The 17,094-nt window shown below is 43.1% G+C and overlaps 1 protein-coding gene across 1 annotated transcript; it reads right to left on the reverse strand.

The window, feature by feature from the left end:
- Positions 1–10,973: 10,973 nt before the first annotated feature.
- LOC125545777 lies at positions 10,974–13,176 on the reverse strand. The gene is made up of 3 exons (XM_048709808.1): positions 12,663–13,176; positions 12,281–12,463; positions 10,974–11,780 (listed from the first exon to the last, which is right to left on the reverse strand). Exons 1-3 carry the CDS (start codon positions 12,830–12,832, stop codon positions 11,579–11,581), a joined length of 555 nt encoding a protein of 184 aa, XP_048565765.1. The 5' UTR covers positions 12,833–13,176; the 3' UTR covers positions 10,974–11,578.
- Between the last annotated feature and the right edge of the window lie 3,918 nt (positions 13,177–17,094).

A 17,094-nucleotide genomic window follows, 5' to 3' on the forward strand; every position in this document is an offset into this window, starting at 1 on the left:
CTTGCTGGCAGATGAGCGCGAACGATCTTGCCATTTTGCTGGGCGCCCACCGGAGCTCCTCGTCGGTGGCACGCTGGAGTTTATCGGCCCACCTCCATGCAGCGATGTGGCGCCTAGCGCCTTTGACCTTCCTCGCGAAGTGCCCTTCTTCGTACACCTCCTCCGCATGACAACGCGCCCGCCCCCAAAGCTCCACTGCCTCCTTTTTCCAGGCGGCATCACAGGCTTCACAGGCCGCCTAGTACCTGGCTTCCTCCTCCGCCATCTCCTTCTTGAACGTCACTTGCCTGGCTTTCTCAGACGACGGCAGTGACTTCCAGAGAAAATGACTGTACTGGCCCCAAAACCACTCCAAAGTTGGGGGGGTCCGGCGCAACCTCGTCCGGCGGTGCGTAGGGGTCCTCCTCGTCACTGCTCTTCGACTGAGCATCCTCGGGGGGCGGCGCCTCCTCATCGGCGCATGGGCATTTCAGCGGCGCCATGGCCAAGATTTGAGAGAGAGAGAGAGATGGCGAGCGAGGGGAGGATGTAGATGAGAATGCAGGCGGGACGACGTGAGCAAGATAGTATTTATTGGTGGTTGGAATCTAGATCGACGGGAACAGTACACACGCTGGTCGCCGGAACTTATGAATACTGTAGTGTGACCTTAATAGCTGACGGTTTCCAATACAAAACCGTGTCTGATTAATAACCCGCGCTACTCACCTTCCAAACCTCAAGGCACGAAATAGAGTGCCAGCCGTGTGGGGCCCGGTTGTCTTGCCAGATCTTTACATTTTTCTTTTTTGAACACCATATATTTACATCATCTAATGATATTTTAATTTTTTGGAATTTAAATGCCATGACACTCCATGCATGTGTCCAAACCATGACACCAATATGTTTGAAAATTTGTTTCAGTTTACTGCACACGGAATTAACTCGCACACAAGTACACAAATAATTTTTTCAAACCGTTATGGTTAGCCACTGCATGTAGATGTAGTTCAAATTTGGATTCGGTCATTAAATGGCTAGAAAATCACTTAAATGTGTTTAAAAGGTCAAATGACCCCTGAAATTTTCCAAATTTTGACATGATAGTTGTATTAGTGCATGTTAACTGTATAATTTTTTTAAGCCCATAAGAAGAAGCCATCGCTCGTTCGTCATCAAACATGCATTGTTCCCTCTCGAAACCACGAGTCTTCTAGTGAGTTGCTCTGGTTTATGAGGGGTGTATGTCCAAACTTTTGTCAAACAGGTCAATTTTTTTACCACATCATCTTGGTGGCATGACATTACGTCAAGCAAGATTTCATGTGTTTCTGGTCATTTTTCAATTTTTTGGAACTTAAATGGCATGGCGCCCCATGCATGTGTCCAGGTCATGACACCAATATATTTGAAAATTCCTTCCAATTTACTGCACATGGAGTTAACTCGCACACAAGTACACAAAAATAAGGTTTTTCAAACCGTTATGGTTAGCTGTTGCATGTAGATGTAGTTCAAATTTCAATTACGGTCATTAAATGGCTACAAAATCACTTAAATGTCTTTAAAAGGTCAAGTGACCCCTAGAATTTTCCAAATTTCCCATGACAGTTGTATTAGTGCATGTTAAATGTGGAAAAAAATTGAAGGCCATAAAAGGAACCTATCTCATGTTCGTCATCAAACATGCATTGTTCCCTTTCGGAACCACGAGCCTTCTAGTGAGTTGCTCCGGTTCGTGAGGGGTGTGTGTCAAAACTTTCGTCAAACAGACCAACTCTTTAACCACATCATCTTCGTGGCATGACATTACATCAAGCAAGGTTTCATGTTTTTCTGAGCATTTTTTAATATTTTGGAATTTAAATGCCATGGCACTCCATGCATGTGTCCAGGCCGTGACACAAATATGTTTGAAAATTCCTTCTAACTTACTACACATGGAATTAACTCGCACACAAGTACACAAATATGATTTTTAACCGTTATGGTTAGTTGTTGCATGTAAATGTAGTTCAAATTTGAATTATGATCATTAAATGGCTAGAAAATCACTTAAATGTCTTTAAAAGGTCAAATGACCCCTAGAATTTTCCAAATTTTAAATTGCGGTTGTATTAGTGCACGTTAAATGTTGAAAAATTTGAAGGCCGTAAGAGGAAGTTATCTTTCGTTCGTCATCAAACATGCATTGTTCCCTCTCGGAACCACAAGCCTTCTAGTGAGGTGCTTCAGTTTGTGAGGGGTGTGTGTCCAAACTTCCGTCAAACATGCCAAAAAATTTACCACATAATCTTGGTGGCATGACATTACATCAAGCAAGGTTTCATGCGTTTTTGATCTTTTTTTAATTTTTTGGAATTTAAATGCCATGACACTCCATGCATGTGTCCAGGCCATGAGACCAATATGTTTGAAAATTCCTTCCAATTTATTGCACATGGAATTAACTCGCACACAAGTACACAAATATGATTTTTCAAACCGTTATGGTTAGCCGTTGCATGTAGATGTAGTTCAAATTTTAATTACGGTCATTAAATGGCTAAAAAATCATTTAAATCTATTTAAAAGGTCAAATGACCCCTGAATTTTTCCAAATTTTCAAATGACGGTTGTATTAGTGCACGTTAACTATAGAGTTTTTGTGAAGCACATTAGAGGAAGCTATCGCTCGTTCGTCATCAAACATGCATTGTTCCCTCTTGAAACCACGAGTCTTCTAGTGAGTTACTCCGGTTTGTGAGTATTGCGTGTCCAAACTTTCGTTAAGGCCATTTCTTTACCACATCATCTAGGTGGCATGACATTACGTCAAGCAAGGTTTCATGTGTTTCTGATCATTTTTTATTTTTTTTTGGAATTTAAATGGCATGGCGCACGATGCATGTGTCCAGGCCATGACACCAATATATTTGAAAATTCCTTCCAATTACTACACATGGAATTATCTCGCACAGAAATACACAAAAATATGATTTTTCAAAACTTTATGGTTAGCCGTTGCATGTAGATGTAGTTCATATTTGAATTACAGTCATTAAATGGCTACAAAATCACTTAAATGTCTTTAAAAGGTCAAATGACCCCTAGAATTTTCCAAATTTTCACATGACAGTTGTATTAGTGCACGTTAAATGTAGAAAAAATTGAAGGCCATAAGAGGAAGCTATCTCATGTTCGTCATTAAACATGCATTGTTTCCTCTTAGAACCATGAGCCTTCTAGTGGGTTGCTCCAGTTTGTGACGGGTGTGTGTCAAAACTTTCGTCAAACAGGCCAAATTTTTTACCACATCATCTTGGTGGCATGACATTACATCAAGCAAGGCTTCCTATTTTTCTGATCATTTTTTAGTTTTTTGGAATTTAAATGTCATGGCACTCCATGCATGTGTCCAGGCCGTGACACCAATATGTTTGAAAATTTCTTCTAATTTACTGCACATGGAATTAATTTGCACAGAAGTACACAAATATGATTTTTAACTGTTATGGTTACTGTTGCATGTAGATGTAGTTCAAATTTGAATTATGGTCATTAAATGGTTAGAAAACCACTTATATGTCTTTAAAAGGTCAAATGACCCCTAGATTTTTCAAAATTTTCAAGTGACGGTTGTATTAGTGCACGTTAAATGTAGAAAATTTTGAAGGCCGTAAGAGGAAGCCATCTCCCGCTCGTCATCAAACATACATTGTTCCCTCTCGGAACCATGAGCCTTAGTTGCACCGTTTTGTGAGGGGTGTGTGTCCAAACTTTCATCAAACATGCCAACAAATTTACCACATAATCTTGGTGGCATGACATTACATCAAGCAAGGTTTCATGTGTTTCTGTTCTTTTTTTTGGAATTTAAATGCCATGGCACTCTATGCATGTGTCCAGGCCGTGAGACCAATATGTTTGAAAATTCCTTCCAATTTACTGCACATGGAATTAACTCGCACAAAAGTACACACATATGATTTTTCAAACCGTTATGGTTACTCGTTACATGTAGATGTAGTTCAAATTTTAATTACAGCCATTAAATGGCTAGAAAATCACTTAAATGTCTTTAAAAGGTCAAATGACCCCTGAAATTTTCCAGTTTTCAAATGACAGTTGTATTAGTGCACGTTAACTGTAGAATTTTTTTGAAGGTCGTAAGAGAAAGCTCTCGTCCGTTCGTCATCAAACATGCATTGTTCCCTCTTGGAACCACGAGCCTTCTAGTGAGTTACTTCAGTTTGTGACGGGTGTGTCCAAACTTTCATCAAACATGCCAAAATTTTCACCACATCATCTTGGTGGCATGACATTAGAGCATCTCCAGCCGCGCCCCCAACACGCCCTCCCCAGGCAATTTTTTCACGCCGACGCACAAAAATCGGCCCAGCCGCGCCCCCAGAAGCCCAATTTTTGTTGGCTCGGGCCAAATTTGGCACCGACGGACCCAAGCCGAACCCGGTGCGCTGGGGGGTGCTCGGGAGCGCCGGGCAAAACGGTTTTGGCGCGTAAGAGCTGTGGGCCCGCCGAGTCAGCGACACTTGCCTCATCGTCCTCAGAATGCCTCGGTTTCCCAACGGGAATCAATGCCAAGGCTGCCATCGGTCAACCTTCCATTGATTCCTCACCACGGGGCGTCTCTTCATGGGCGGCGCGGCGTACACACGTCTCCCCGGCGGCTATAAAAAGCGTGCCCCCCGGCCGCTGGCCACAGATGTCGTGCTCTCTTCCTCTCTCTCTCCGCCGCCGACGAACCTCTCCTCTCTCCCCACCCCACCCCAGCCGCGACGATGTGCGAGCGGTTCCCCGGCCACGGAGCGGCGGCCAGCGGTCATTGTGAACCGATCATTGTGAGGCTTATGTTTCTATCACTTGTGTTGCTAATCCTTTGTGCTACAAAAAAAGATGAAAAACAACAAAAACACAAAAATACGTTGTTTTCTTTTTAGTTCATTTTCAATAGGTTCTGTCAAAGGGCAGCCGCTAGACCACGACCAGTAGATCAGTTGAAGCAAGGTCTATGCCTATTAAAAGATAGGTCTTATGCGCGTCAACGGTAAAAGTTTCTAACCCTTGCTTAGAAGTAAGCTTGGGTAGGTAACCACTTCTCGCATTGTCTTTTAGTAACTGCACTTCCTCTTTACTTTTGTAATTTTCCCTAGTTTAGTTCTAAGCGTGGGGAGGTTACTTTTGCATGTGTAATGTCTTGTGCAATGTTCTTCATCATAAGGTTTTCATGCATTTGTGTGTCTCTCTGTTTTGACATGCTTGCTTTCCATTTGTTTTACTAAGCATGTGAGAATCTTGTTATCTTCTGGAAAAAATGCCATGTTCTTTTATCAAAAACCCAATAAAGGAGTCCTTTGAACTGGTGCCTTTCTTTCACCTAATAACTTAAGTTAGGGACTCTAGTGGTGGATTGATTAGAGATTGAATGATTGTAGAGGCTTTTTGCTGATGAACCCAACATCTTTGGTTGATCCAGGACGCGCAACGGGGTGTATCTCCGCTAAACTATCTCCTCAGGGTACTTACCTTTTGAGTCTTATGCAACATGACACTGTGATACTCTTGTGTGGTATTTGAGTTCTTATTGACTAAAGCAAGTTCGAATCCATTACACTTCTGTTCATCTTTTATTTTCTAGCCTCTATGGTACCGTGCATTACCCACTCTCACATTGAGACTTGGTGCACACTTCACAGGTACATCCAAACCCGTGGGAGGACTTTCTCTCGTTATCCTAGACATAAAAACACCCCGTCCCCACAAAATAGACACATACCTACGTACATGGAATTTTCATAGCCATTCCGAGCATATCACCATGCCATATTACATTACATGATTAGAGACATGTTTTCATTTGCCTTCCATGATTATAGTATGGCTAGCTCAATATTTTCATGGCTTGTCTGATTTTTGATATCTATGCTACGCCAGATCATTGCACATACTAGTACACTGCCGGTGGCATTCATCAGAGAGTTCCTCTCATGTTTCAATTTTGACTTATGATTACATTCAGTTGAAGTGAGTCATTGTAAAGTCTAGTGTTCATAAATTTGAGGTGTTGCTCCTCCCATAAATAGAGAGACAAAAGATGCACCACAGAGGTGCCACAAAAAGAGAAAAAATAAAAAGGAGAGGAAGAGAGAAGGATCAACACCATTATCCTTTTAGTATAGACTTGTGCTGCGAAGTAGCACCACTTCATGCATGGTCAATTAGAAGTTTCATGAGCTTCATGTTTCATACTAGTGGGGAATCTACATTATAGAACTTTGCTTCTATATTCCAATGACGAGTATCTTCAAAAGCTCAAGATCTTCATGAGAAAACAAGTTCGATGCACCCCCACTTAGTCCTTTGGAGAGCTTTCACATATTCATAGATAAATATGCATCCTAGTTGCATGGCGATCCCTACTCCTTGCTTGACATCTATCATAAGGGCTTCTCCATAGCCTGGTGGATAGCTGCGTTGATGCAAGACTTTCTTTGTTTTTGACTTCTCAAAACCCGAACCATTTTTTGTTTTTCCATTAGGTGTGAGGCATAGGCTTGCACTCAGTGTTGCATAGGTAGTTGAGTGGTTGAATAACACAGGCAGTCGATCTTGCTATTATACCTGGTAAGCCTCGGGTTGGTGTTTTTGAAGCGATCACTAATGCTTGATTTCTTTTGTTTATGATAGTTACTGTTGTGTTCCTAACATAATATTGACCATCTCTCTAGACCTTTGATAATGGGAATTTGGGCTCCACAAAAATATTTTCCTCTATCTTGACCTCCATGGCAATGTAACTAAGAGGATAACTTGTGTTACTCCCTTGCTGGTTAACTTTTGCATGCTTGCATGATGAACATGGATATCACTTTTGGGGTTTGGTTCAATGTATGCTTTAGGGTTGGTAGCAATGAGCTTTTGGTAGTCAACCTTCTTACTCGAGAACGATCAAGTTATAAGTGTGGGGGAGGTGATGGCTCTATATTTTACGCATTTCTAGAGCTCATTTGTTGCATGTTCTCTTCATATATTATGTCGCATTGAACCAAATAGTTGTTCATTATACATGATTACTGGTATTTACACTTTCCCTTGTGAGCATTGCACATTTAGTATTTTATTTGGTTTTTATTAGGTTTCTTTCTTTTCTTGTGTCTAGAGGTGTTTTGGAGCAACCTACGACCAAGCACGGTGAAAGGACCAAGGATGGGTTCAATACGGAGTCACCCAGGGGGCATACTTAGCCATTCCGGAGGTCGGAAAAAGTGTTTATTTTAACTCCTCCAAATCAATATCTAAGACCACGAATGAATCGGTGTCGTTCATACGAATCCAACGAGCCCAAGAACATCAAATTTCGAGTTCGTACGAAGAAATGGCGGCCATTTTACCATAGAAGGTCAGAATAAAAGACAGTGTTTCATGCCAGCGTGGCCGCTCGTTTGGCTGGTCGTATGACGTGCACACAAGTCAGAAATTGCCTCTCTAGATGGGATTCTTCACCGACTTCGTCCCCATTCGATCCCACGAGATCCTTGGCTCGTAAAGAAGAAATTGCAAGAGGATAAGGCTCATCCAAATCCCTTGGATGCATCCCATCAAGGGAGGAGGCTAAGGAGGCACCTTATATATCATCTACGACCCTAGCCGTCGTCTGCACCAGCCATTCACTAAGAACACAACCATCTCCATCTCCATTGCTGCTCCATCACCACTATAGAGGAAGGGACAAGATCAAGGGAAGAAGAGAGGGCTCCACCATCGCGAGCACCGGCCTTCAGGACGGTGCCATTTCCACCGCGTCGGCACCTCCATCGGCGCCACCCCCATCATCATCACCGTGGACACCGCCGCCATCATCATCACCGTGGACACCGCCGCCATCATCATCACCGGCGCCGCCATGCCTTCTCTCTTCACCGACTCTAGGCTAGCTTGTAACTTGACTCTCTCCTTTATGTTTGAGTAGATGTATTTCTTCTCAAGGATATAGATGAACTACTTTATGATTAGAATCATTATGATTCCTAAGTGATCCAATATGCTCTTGTTCATGTTCAAGTTAGTATTCTCGCGAGTGTTGAGAGAAGGCCTCACTCACACTTTTGCCGTGATTGGCCGTGGAGGAACTACTATCGCTGTACGGGTTAGGATGTTGAGGGAATTCGAGGTGATAGTAAAACCTCACTTAATTGACTGTTTGTGATAACCAACGTGCGGACGCAACGGTTGGTGGCGTATGTGGCATGAAGTCTACGTTAGAGTAGAACATGTCCTGTACCGGGGACCGCCCACTTATGCATCTGAAGGGTTGATAGAGGACACGAAAGAGAGCGTTTGCTCCGCACTAGTTGCATGGGTCATATTTATGGTGATGACTCCGGAGTCCTAGAGAGCACTTTGCTACTCAAGCACCTTCATCACGAACGTAGTATATTTTTATTACCGTTTACCTTCTTGTTCGTAGTTTAGTTAAACACCATTTTTATCTAGTTTCCCTAGCAAGTTATAGAGTACTATTTCCAAACTCCGGTTTGGATGTGTACGTACCCGCGTGAAGTGACAACGTAGTTATAGAGTATACTATTTCCAAACTCTGGTTTGGGTGCGTATGTAGCCGCGTGAAGTGACAACATAGTTGTGGGGTCTTTGATGCCTTCCTATCAGCTCCTTGTGGGTTCGGCACTTACTTATCACGAAAGTGCTACAACAGCCCTCTGCACTTGCAGGTCATCAGATGTTTACTTTTTCATACATGTTCTATATTTTTTATACAACTAAAAAAATTGTTTATAAATATTTCACATTTTTTAAATACATATATAACATTTTCTACAAAACACTTTTTTTAATACACATTGGGAAATTTTCTAAATAATAAAACATTTTTTCTGAACTATGCACTTTTTACATTGTACAAACGTTTTTGTTAATGTCACGCACATTTTTAAACAAGTTAAACATTTTTTAAATGTAACAAACATTTTCAATGTATGAATCATTTTTTTAATTACACATACATTCTTTTACATTGTATAACATTTTTAAATGTCACGTGCATTTTTATAAAATATTTTTCATGCACATGATTAAGATTTTTCATACAGAAGATTAAAATTTCATGTAAAGTATTCTATGTAATATATATATATATATACATATATAGAATATAGAATATTTCGAAATACATAGAAAAGTAAAAAATAAATAAATAAGGAGAAACTAAAATGTGAATAAAAAAGGAAGAAACAAATTACACGACGTAAACATGATGATAAGCCATGGTAGGACTCGCCAATCCCTATTCGGCGCTGCAAGCGCCGGTTCAGGGCATTTCGTACGGGGTGCACACCCCCATGTTCATAGTAGGCTGGGCCAGGGTCTTTTTCCTTTGCTTTTTTCATCCTTTTTGATTCTCTTTCTCTTTCGGTTTCCATTATTTTAGTTTTCCTTTATTTTTTATGAACAATTTTCAAATTCATAGATTTTTCCCCAAATTTATGAACTTAAAAATCCGTGAACGTTTTAGTGCGTGAACTTTTTGAAAAAAAATCGTGAAACATGAAGTTTTAGGTTAGGATTGTTTTTCAAATTCATGTCTTTTTCATTTTTTATAATATATTTAGAAAATTATGACTTCTTTAAATTTCACGAGCTTTTTAATTCATGATATTTTTTTTTCAAACCTATGAACTTTGTCATCATTAACTTTTCTAAAAAACAATGAACGTTTTCCATTTCCGTGAATAGTTTGTATAACCCTATTCAAATTCATGAAATTTTTTCAAGTTCACAAGTTTTTTTTTACAATTTTAATTATTCCTTTTAAATTTTTATTTTTCTTTTTTAATGATTCATTAGTGACCTAATAATAATAACAATAAAAAAGAACTAAAAGCAAAATTCTCGGTAAATCTGCACGTTCTACATGCATTGACCACCACAAACCGGAAGGAAACGTAAACGAAAAATAAAGCATTTTTTCAGATTCATGACATCAAATTGAGAGTTGGGAATAGAAAATACTAATAAATCTGACAATTACACAAAAGAACAGAAATTTTATTGGCTAATGGGATAGACCTAATTAATTACTCCGTCCGTAAACTTTTATAAGACATTTTAGATCACTGTTTTACATAGGTAGCAATTAATTGGCATGCATCCATGCATCTGAACAGCAAAACATCTCAGATACTATAGTGGTATACATTGGCGGCAAGTGGGGCAAGTCGGCAAGATCAGCCCCTTTAGGAAGCTTCTAAATGATACTACTACTAATCAACAAGACATGCATCTGCCGAAGCTGCTATTCTGCTCTTGAGCACACGTTATCTGCCTCGTCCACACACACACCGAGATCCTAAAACCAACACGTATAGGCCCAGGTATAGTTGACGTATTATTAATTTCTGCATGACCCATTGCCCACATCTGGCTACAAGTAACATGAAGCCATGGCTCGGAAGTCAGTCATGAAATGGACCGTGAACGGAGAGATTTTTGACTAACAGAACATTAACAACCCATTTATTTATTGTCATATTCCTCAAAATATATGTTATTGTTATACTGCTCATTTTATTTATTTATTGTCATTCCCTCAAAAAATTTATTTATTGTCACCTCTCTCAAAAAAAGATTATTTATTGTCATTGTTGCAGTTACTATCTTCTAGTGCATGCCTCACCTCTTGGGAAAGTATCTGGTGCACCGGTGCTTGTGGTGCTACCGGTGCACCGGATGCCCGTAGCTTGTTCACAAATGTTCAAAAAAAATTGGAAGAAAATATAGCACATTCACACAACATCCGTCTATGTCGTCGCAAAAATTCAACTCAAAATTGAAAATATTTCTCAAGGTACAAAAATCACAAAATCTACATTGAATAGTATACAACAGAAGTTGGGCTTTAAATTTGGCCCATTATCAGATTGATGCTAAAATTGAGTGCGGCGTTTTTTGCTCCCGGACTCAGCTGCACCCGCGCTGACAAAAAAAAATCAAAACAAATACTAAAAAATTCAAAAAATTCCAAATTTTTTGGGTGATAGATAATTTGATGCGTGAGGTTCGCTACAAATTTCAACTCATTTGGACAATTGAGTAGCTCTCTGCAAAAAATACAAAAAAGTTTACTGTTAACACACTGTTTTGACCCGGTTTGTCTTTTTTGCCGAGAGCTGCTCAGATATTCAAATGAGTTGCGCATCAAATTATCTACCACACAAAAAAATTAGATTTTTTTGAATTTTCGTAGTATTTGTTTCAAATTTTTTTCTGACCGGGAGCAGATGAGCCTGGACACCAATTTGGATTTTTGGCTAAAATTGTCATTTTGTATCTTGTCAAGTATTTTGAATTTTGATTTGAAATTTTGCGACAACATAGACCAATGTTGTGTCAATGTGCTTCATTTTTTTCCAGATTTTTTGAAACATTGTTTAATACGCTACGACGTCCGGTGCACCGGCAGCACCACAAGCAGCGGTGCACCATATACTTTTCCCTCGCCTTCCGGCTAAATCCAACTCCGGCCAGATCGGTCACTCATCTGCAGTCCATTAAGAGAAACCAGATCGACGGTGCTCTTCCACTACCCGATGTCTACCTCTTCCTCATCTGCCGTTGCCGGTGATTCCCTGCCAAGATTGCAGCGCAGATCAAAGCTTGTACCCAATTTTGAAACTATCAAATTGTCTCCAGGATTTTTGGCAAAACCGCAAATCGCCTTCTCGAGTGCATTAGCTCGATTAGGACACAACATCCTGCCTGATGCGGCAGCACCAATCCCCACTCTGCAAAATAATCCATGTAAACAACGAGTGTCAGGTGTAATATATCACATAAACACCACAAGTCATTTTAGAACAAAAAAATTGAACACTCTGGTGCGCCGCACAACAGTTTACTCAGGATGCATTGCTACAGCCATGCAGTTCAGATCACGCAACAGATTTTAACAAATGTACGAGCTAACTTATTAATTTGTCCATTCTTTTCATACTTAAGGCTTAGAATCAAACACCAGACAACAATCAGGATCAACAAGAGCACAAAACTGTTATACTAAATCTGACACTTTCTTTACTCAGGGGTAGACTATGTCCATAGTTCACAGCAAACAAGACTGATTCCTCCAATTTTGGTGGGTCAAACACAGCACGTTCCTGGTTGCTACAATTTTCCACTTACATATGAAATCATTCAAAAAAATCACCACTCATATACTGTCTCGCTTTTACATATGAATAGCCCAATGTGTCCCTACAAATTGCACATCTGCATAATGCCATACCTTCTCGTCCACCCCAGGAGCTTTCGGGTCGTCCTGCTTAATCGGCTGCTCAGATCCTTGCAGCGAATGCATTCGTCGCCGCCTCCGCCACACAGATCTCCCCGTCCGCACTCACTTTCCTCATGGGCACCAGCTGTTCCATAACCAGTGCAACGACTGGGTAGTGCAGAGGCTCCATCGGAGCTGTCAGTCACCTCTTTCAGCATGTACTGCGTAACAAAATCGGCAAAATGTAAGATCCATATCAGGGTACACTATCGAAATCACTCGGAACACATAGAAATTGGTCACCCGCAAAAAAAATTCACTCAGAACACATAGAAATTGGTCATATTCGAGCAATCTAATTGGCTGCATCAAAAACTCCATCTTCAGCACCTACCTTCTTGTTTCGTACAGAAGTTTGTCCGCCGAGGCCACCGCTCTCCCTGGAAGGATCCACGTGCATGAGGTAGGAGATAATTGTATCCTGCACCCCATCCATGCATTAACTCGGTTGCTGTCGCAATTCACGGAAAGCAAGTTTCCCGATCCACGGACCGGCATGGACATTGACACCCCGAGCCATGGCTCTGTTTCACTGGTTTCAGCCTTCGAGCCATATTTTAGTACCCTTGGTTCGTTTGGGCTTTCAGTTCATTAATCTCTTTAAACTTGCAATCTTTCACAGAAATGGCCTGATGTTCCATTGTCTTCTCTTTCCTTGCAAACTTAAATATCAGATTTTTTTAAGATAAGATGTTACATAAAAAAACACAATAGCACGAGAAGGGGAATACAGTCAATACACCATCACATAATTTCTCTAGATACTATTCAAAAATAACCTACAATATATTAATCCAAAAGGCAAAAACATGCTAAGGGAGGAAAGAGAGTCTTGAACATTTGGAGGTGCGGTACCTTTTCTTTTTCTTGCAAACATTACTTGCCTCTCTTGATTTGGGTGATACAGATGAACTTGCAACCTGTTTCGTTTCCAAGAAGTCATCATCTGCAAGATTTTGAACATATACTATGAAGTACTTCCGAGGAGTATTGATCTGTATATTTACTATGAAGGCCACCATTAGAGTAGCCGAGATGTAATTACCAGGTAATGCCTGTTTTAAAAAGACGAAAATCATATGTTGAAAAAAAAAGTCAAAACATGCTAGAGCAGGAAGTAGTTTCTATTACGTGACGAATTCATTATGGAAGGCGCAAGGCAGCAGGGGCAGGTTAGGCTGTGGCTAGACAAGGGCAGTTCGATGTCGTAGAAGGATGCATCTGTTTTGGTAGTCTCCAGATTCTAGTAAGGTAGTATTTGAGTCAGATTCCTATTAGAGTCCGAAGTATGTCAAAGTAGTACTAGTCCATGTCCTATATAAAGGACCTACCAGTGTAAGCTTAGAGCATCTCCAATAGAAGATGCAAATTTGAAGATGTAAAAATTTACATCTCCAAAAAGTGCTTTTTGCATCTCCACAAAAGGGCCAACTGCAATAGATGATGCAAAACGGAGATGTAAAAGAGCAACTCCAATAAAAGATGCAAATGGAGATGTAAAATTGTATTTTAACTAGTACTCAGGCGGCAGCGGTGGGCGAGGCGGCGGTGCGGGGCTGCGGATGGCGGGGCGAGGCTGCGAGCGGGGCGGCGGTGCGGGGCTGCGGCCGGATCGAGCGGCGACGGGAGTGCGGGGCGGCGGCGGTGGTGGAATCGAGCGGCGGCGGTGCGGGGATGCGGCTGGTAATGCGGGCACTGCGACGGTGCGGGAATGCGGCCGGTGATGCGGGCGGGGCGGGGATGCCGCCGGTGATGCGGGCAGGGCGGCGGCGGTGCAGTGATGCGGCCGGGGCGGCAGCAACGATGGAATCGAGTGGTGGCAGTGGAATTGAGCGGCTGCGGAAAAACACCCGATCCGCGGCGTGCGGCGACGGCCGGCGGTCGAAACCAGCGGCGGGGTGCCGGAAGGGTCGGGCGGGCGGCAACGGCAGCGAATTTGGACGAATTCGGCCGGCAGCGGAGTTGGGCGGGCGGCGGCTGTTCGCGCGGAAGTGAAATGAATGACAGTTGGGCAGTTGGCGGGCGGTTACGTTTTTACCTCTCCATATGGCGGAGATGCAAATTTGCACCGCGAGTTGTTGTAATTTACATCTCCGGAAGGCGAAGATGTATTTTTTTGCATCTACATCATCTGTTGGAGAAGGGTTTTTAGACCTCGGAGATGCAAAAGTTAGTTATTTTTGCATCTACATCTTCAATTGGATATGCTCTTAGAGGCAAGCAATAATCAACAAAGTCTAGTTTCCCTGATCCCTGTTCTCTATCTCTAATCCCTGCTACCTTCTACTATTGCAGCGGCGACGATGCCGCACCGTCGACAACCCGTCGGCCCCCAAGCACCTCCAGGCCACGAAATAGCCCTTAGATCCAGAGGTTGTTCCAATGTGGTATCAGATTCCATGTCTGGCCCTGGGGACAACACCGAGCATGAGATCGCGCTTCCTGGCGCCAAAACATGGGTGCTGCATCAAGAGCAACTCGCGGCCCTCCAGGAATGTGATATGTCAACTCGGATCCTGGGTCCTCTGCCTACCTCTGTTATTGAATCAATCACATTCTCTGGTGTAGCATCAGCTGTCTCCGCCAGCGCCTCACTTTCAGCCACTGCCGCCGTCAATCCGCCATCGCTAGTGCCTACCATGTCCCCTTTGCAAACACCCTACCAGCCCTACTCGCCATACTACTTTGCACCCCACCAGTACCCCTGTCCTACCCAATCCAGCACAACAAACCAATTATCTCTATCCCTCCAGATCCAGCAAAACAACAGCTTCCAAACTACCCGCCTCCATCATATAGCTTTGCCCACTTCGACCCATCATCATTCGTCCCAAACCAACACTTAATTGCTTCACCCAGGTGCTTCGCCCCATGTACCAAAGTATGCCAAGCTAGAGTTTCTACTATTTGATGGCAAGGAAGACCCTTCGGCGAGCAATTTTTTGAAGGTTAGTGCACTCCAGATGCAAGTCAGGTTTGGCTGGCATCGTTCCATCTCACTGGCGATGCTCACCTATGGTATCACAAGTATGCCAAAGCAAAGGGCCGCCCATCTTGGGATCTCTTTAAGCAGTTGTGTGCCAAGAAATTTGGACCACCTGCACACAGCAATAAGCTTGGGGCTGTAGCACGTTGTCCGTCCAATGGCAACGTCACTGACTACCAGGAACGGTTCACTCATCTGCTACACCTCGCGCCCCCTCAGTCAGTCGAGACTGAAGTGGAATTATTCACCATGGGCCTGCCCGAGCCCTTGCGCACAGATGTGGAACTAGCTCATCCCGAGGACCTTGATGATGCCATCAGCCTTGCACTTGCATATGAACGTCGTGCATATCCGACTCGATCCTCCATAGCAACCACTCCTCGATCGTCTCGTTCGTTCACACGACCATCTCTGCCGATTCCTGCCACCAAATAACAGCTTGGAGGACCAACTGTACCCGGGGTAACCATTGCAGCAGCCACCATGCAGGCCGGCCGCACCTTTCGTCGTCCCTCTCCCACAGAGATTGCAGAATGCCGAAAGCAAGGCCTCTGCTTTAATTGTGACGAACAGTTTGTGCGCGGTCACCGTTGCGCCAGTCTGTTTTCGATTGAGGTTGATACATCTTTCAATGATGATTTTGAGACACTGCCCGAGGAAGAGAACTGTGTGAAGGTGTCTATCCAAGCTATGACCGGTCTGTGAAGCATCCAGGTGACCGACACCTTGCAGCTAGAGGTTCTGATTGGTAATTCACTCTTCACAGCGCTTCTAGATACAGGTTCGACCCGCAATTTCATCGATGAGAGCGCTCTGGCCCGCGCTGGTTTGACCCCACGTCCTTGTCCTTGCCTACGTGTGTGGTTGCTAATGGCAACCAAGTGGCCAGTGGTGGAGTTTGTCGTGGCCTTCCATTGCATATTGGGGAGCAACAACTTCGCAACAGACTGTTTTGCCATACCCCTTGGCAGCTTTGATATTGTTCTTGGTATTAGCTGGTTGCGTAATTTGGGTCGTATCCTCTGGGACTTCGACAACATGACCGCGTCATTCCACTGGGAGGGCCAACCTGTGACATGGACATATCGTGTCTTGCCACGATCGGCTGTTGTCCGTGCTTTGGTTGCTCCCGAGCCTGAGGATTTGATGACTGAACTGCTCGCAGAATTTGACGACATCTTCACCAAGCCTTCCACCTTGCCACCTGCCCGTGCACATGATCACCGAATTCAACTGCAGACTGATGGGTCTCCGGTCGCTGTACGGCCCTACCGCTATCCACAACTGCAGAAGGACGAGATTGAGCGCCAGTGCACCGAAATGTTGCAGCAGGGCATTATTCGCATCAATGATTCAACTTTTTCCTCACCAGTTCTTGTTAGGAAGCAAGATGGCTCGTGGTCCTTTGTGTTGACTATTGTGCTCTCAATGAGCAGACGATTAAGGGCAAGTTTCCAATTCCGGTGGTGGATACACTTCTTGACGAGCTTCATGGCGCGCGTGATAGAGGCGAGGGTGTGTAGTCATGTCCTCATCATCGCGCTTCTTCACGAAGCTCGATTTGCGTTCTGGTTATCACTAAGTGCGCATGTACCCAGATGACATCGCGAAGATAGCCTTTCGCACGCATGATGCCCACTATGAGTTCCTAGTCATACCTTTTGGTCTGACCAATGCCCTGACAACTTTCCAGGCCATGATGAACGAGATCCTTCGGCCCTTCCTCCGCCATTTTGTCCTCGTCTTCTTTGATGATATCTTGATTTGTAGCTCATCATGG

This window comes from Triticum urartu, chromosome 3 (genome assembly GCF_003073215.2).
Source record: "Triticum urartu cultivar G1812 chromosome 3, Tu2.1, whole genome shotgun sequence".
NCBI classification, from domain to species: domain Eukaryota; kingdom Viridiplantae; phylum Streptophyta; class Magnoliopsida; order Poales; family Poaceae; genus Triticum; species Triticum urartu.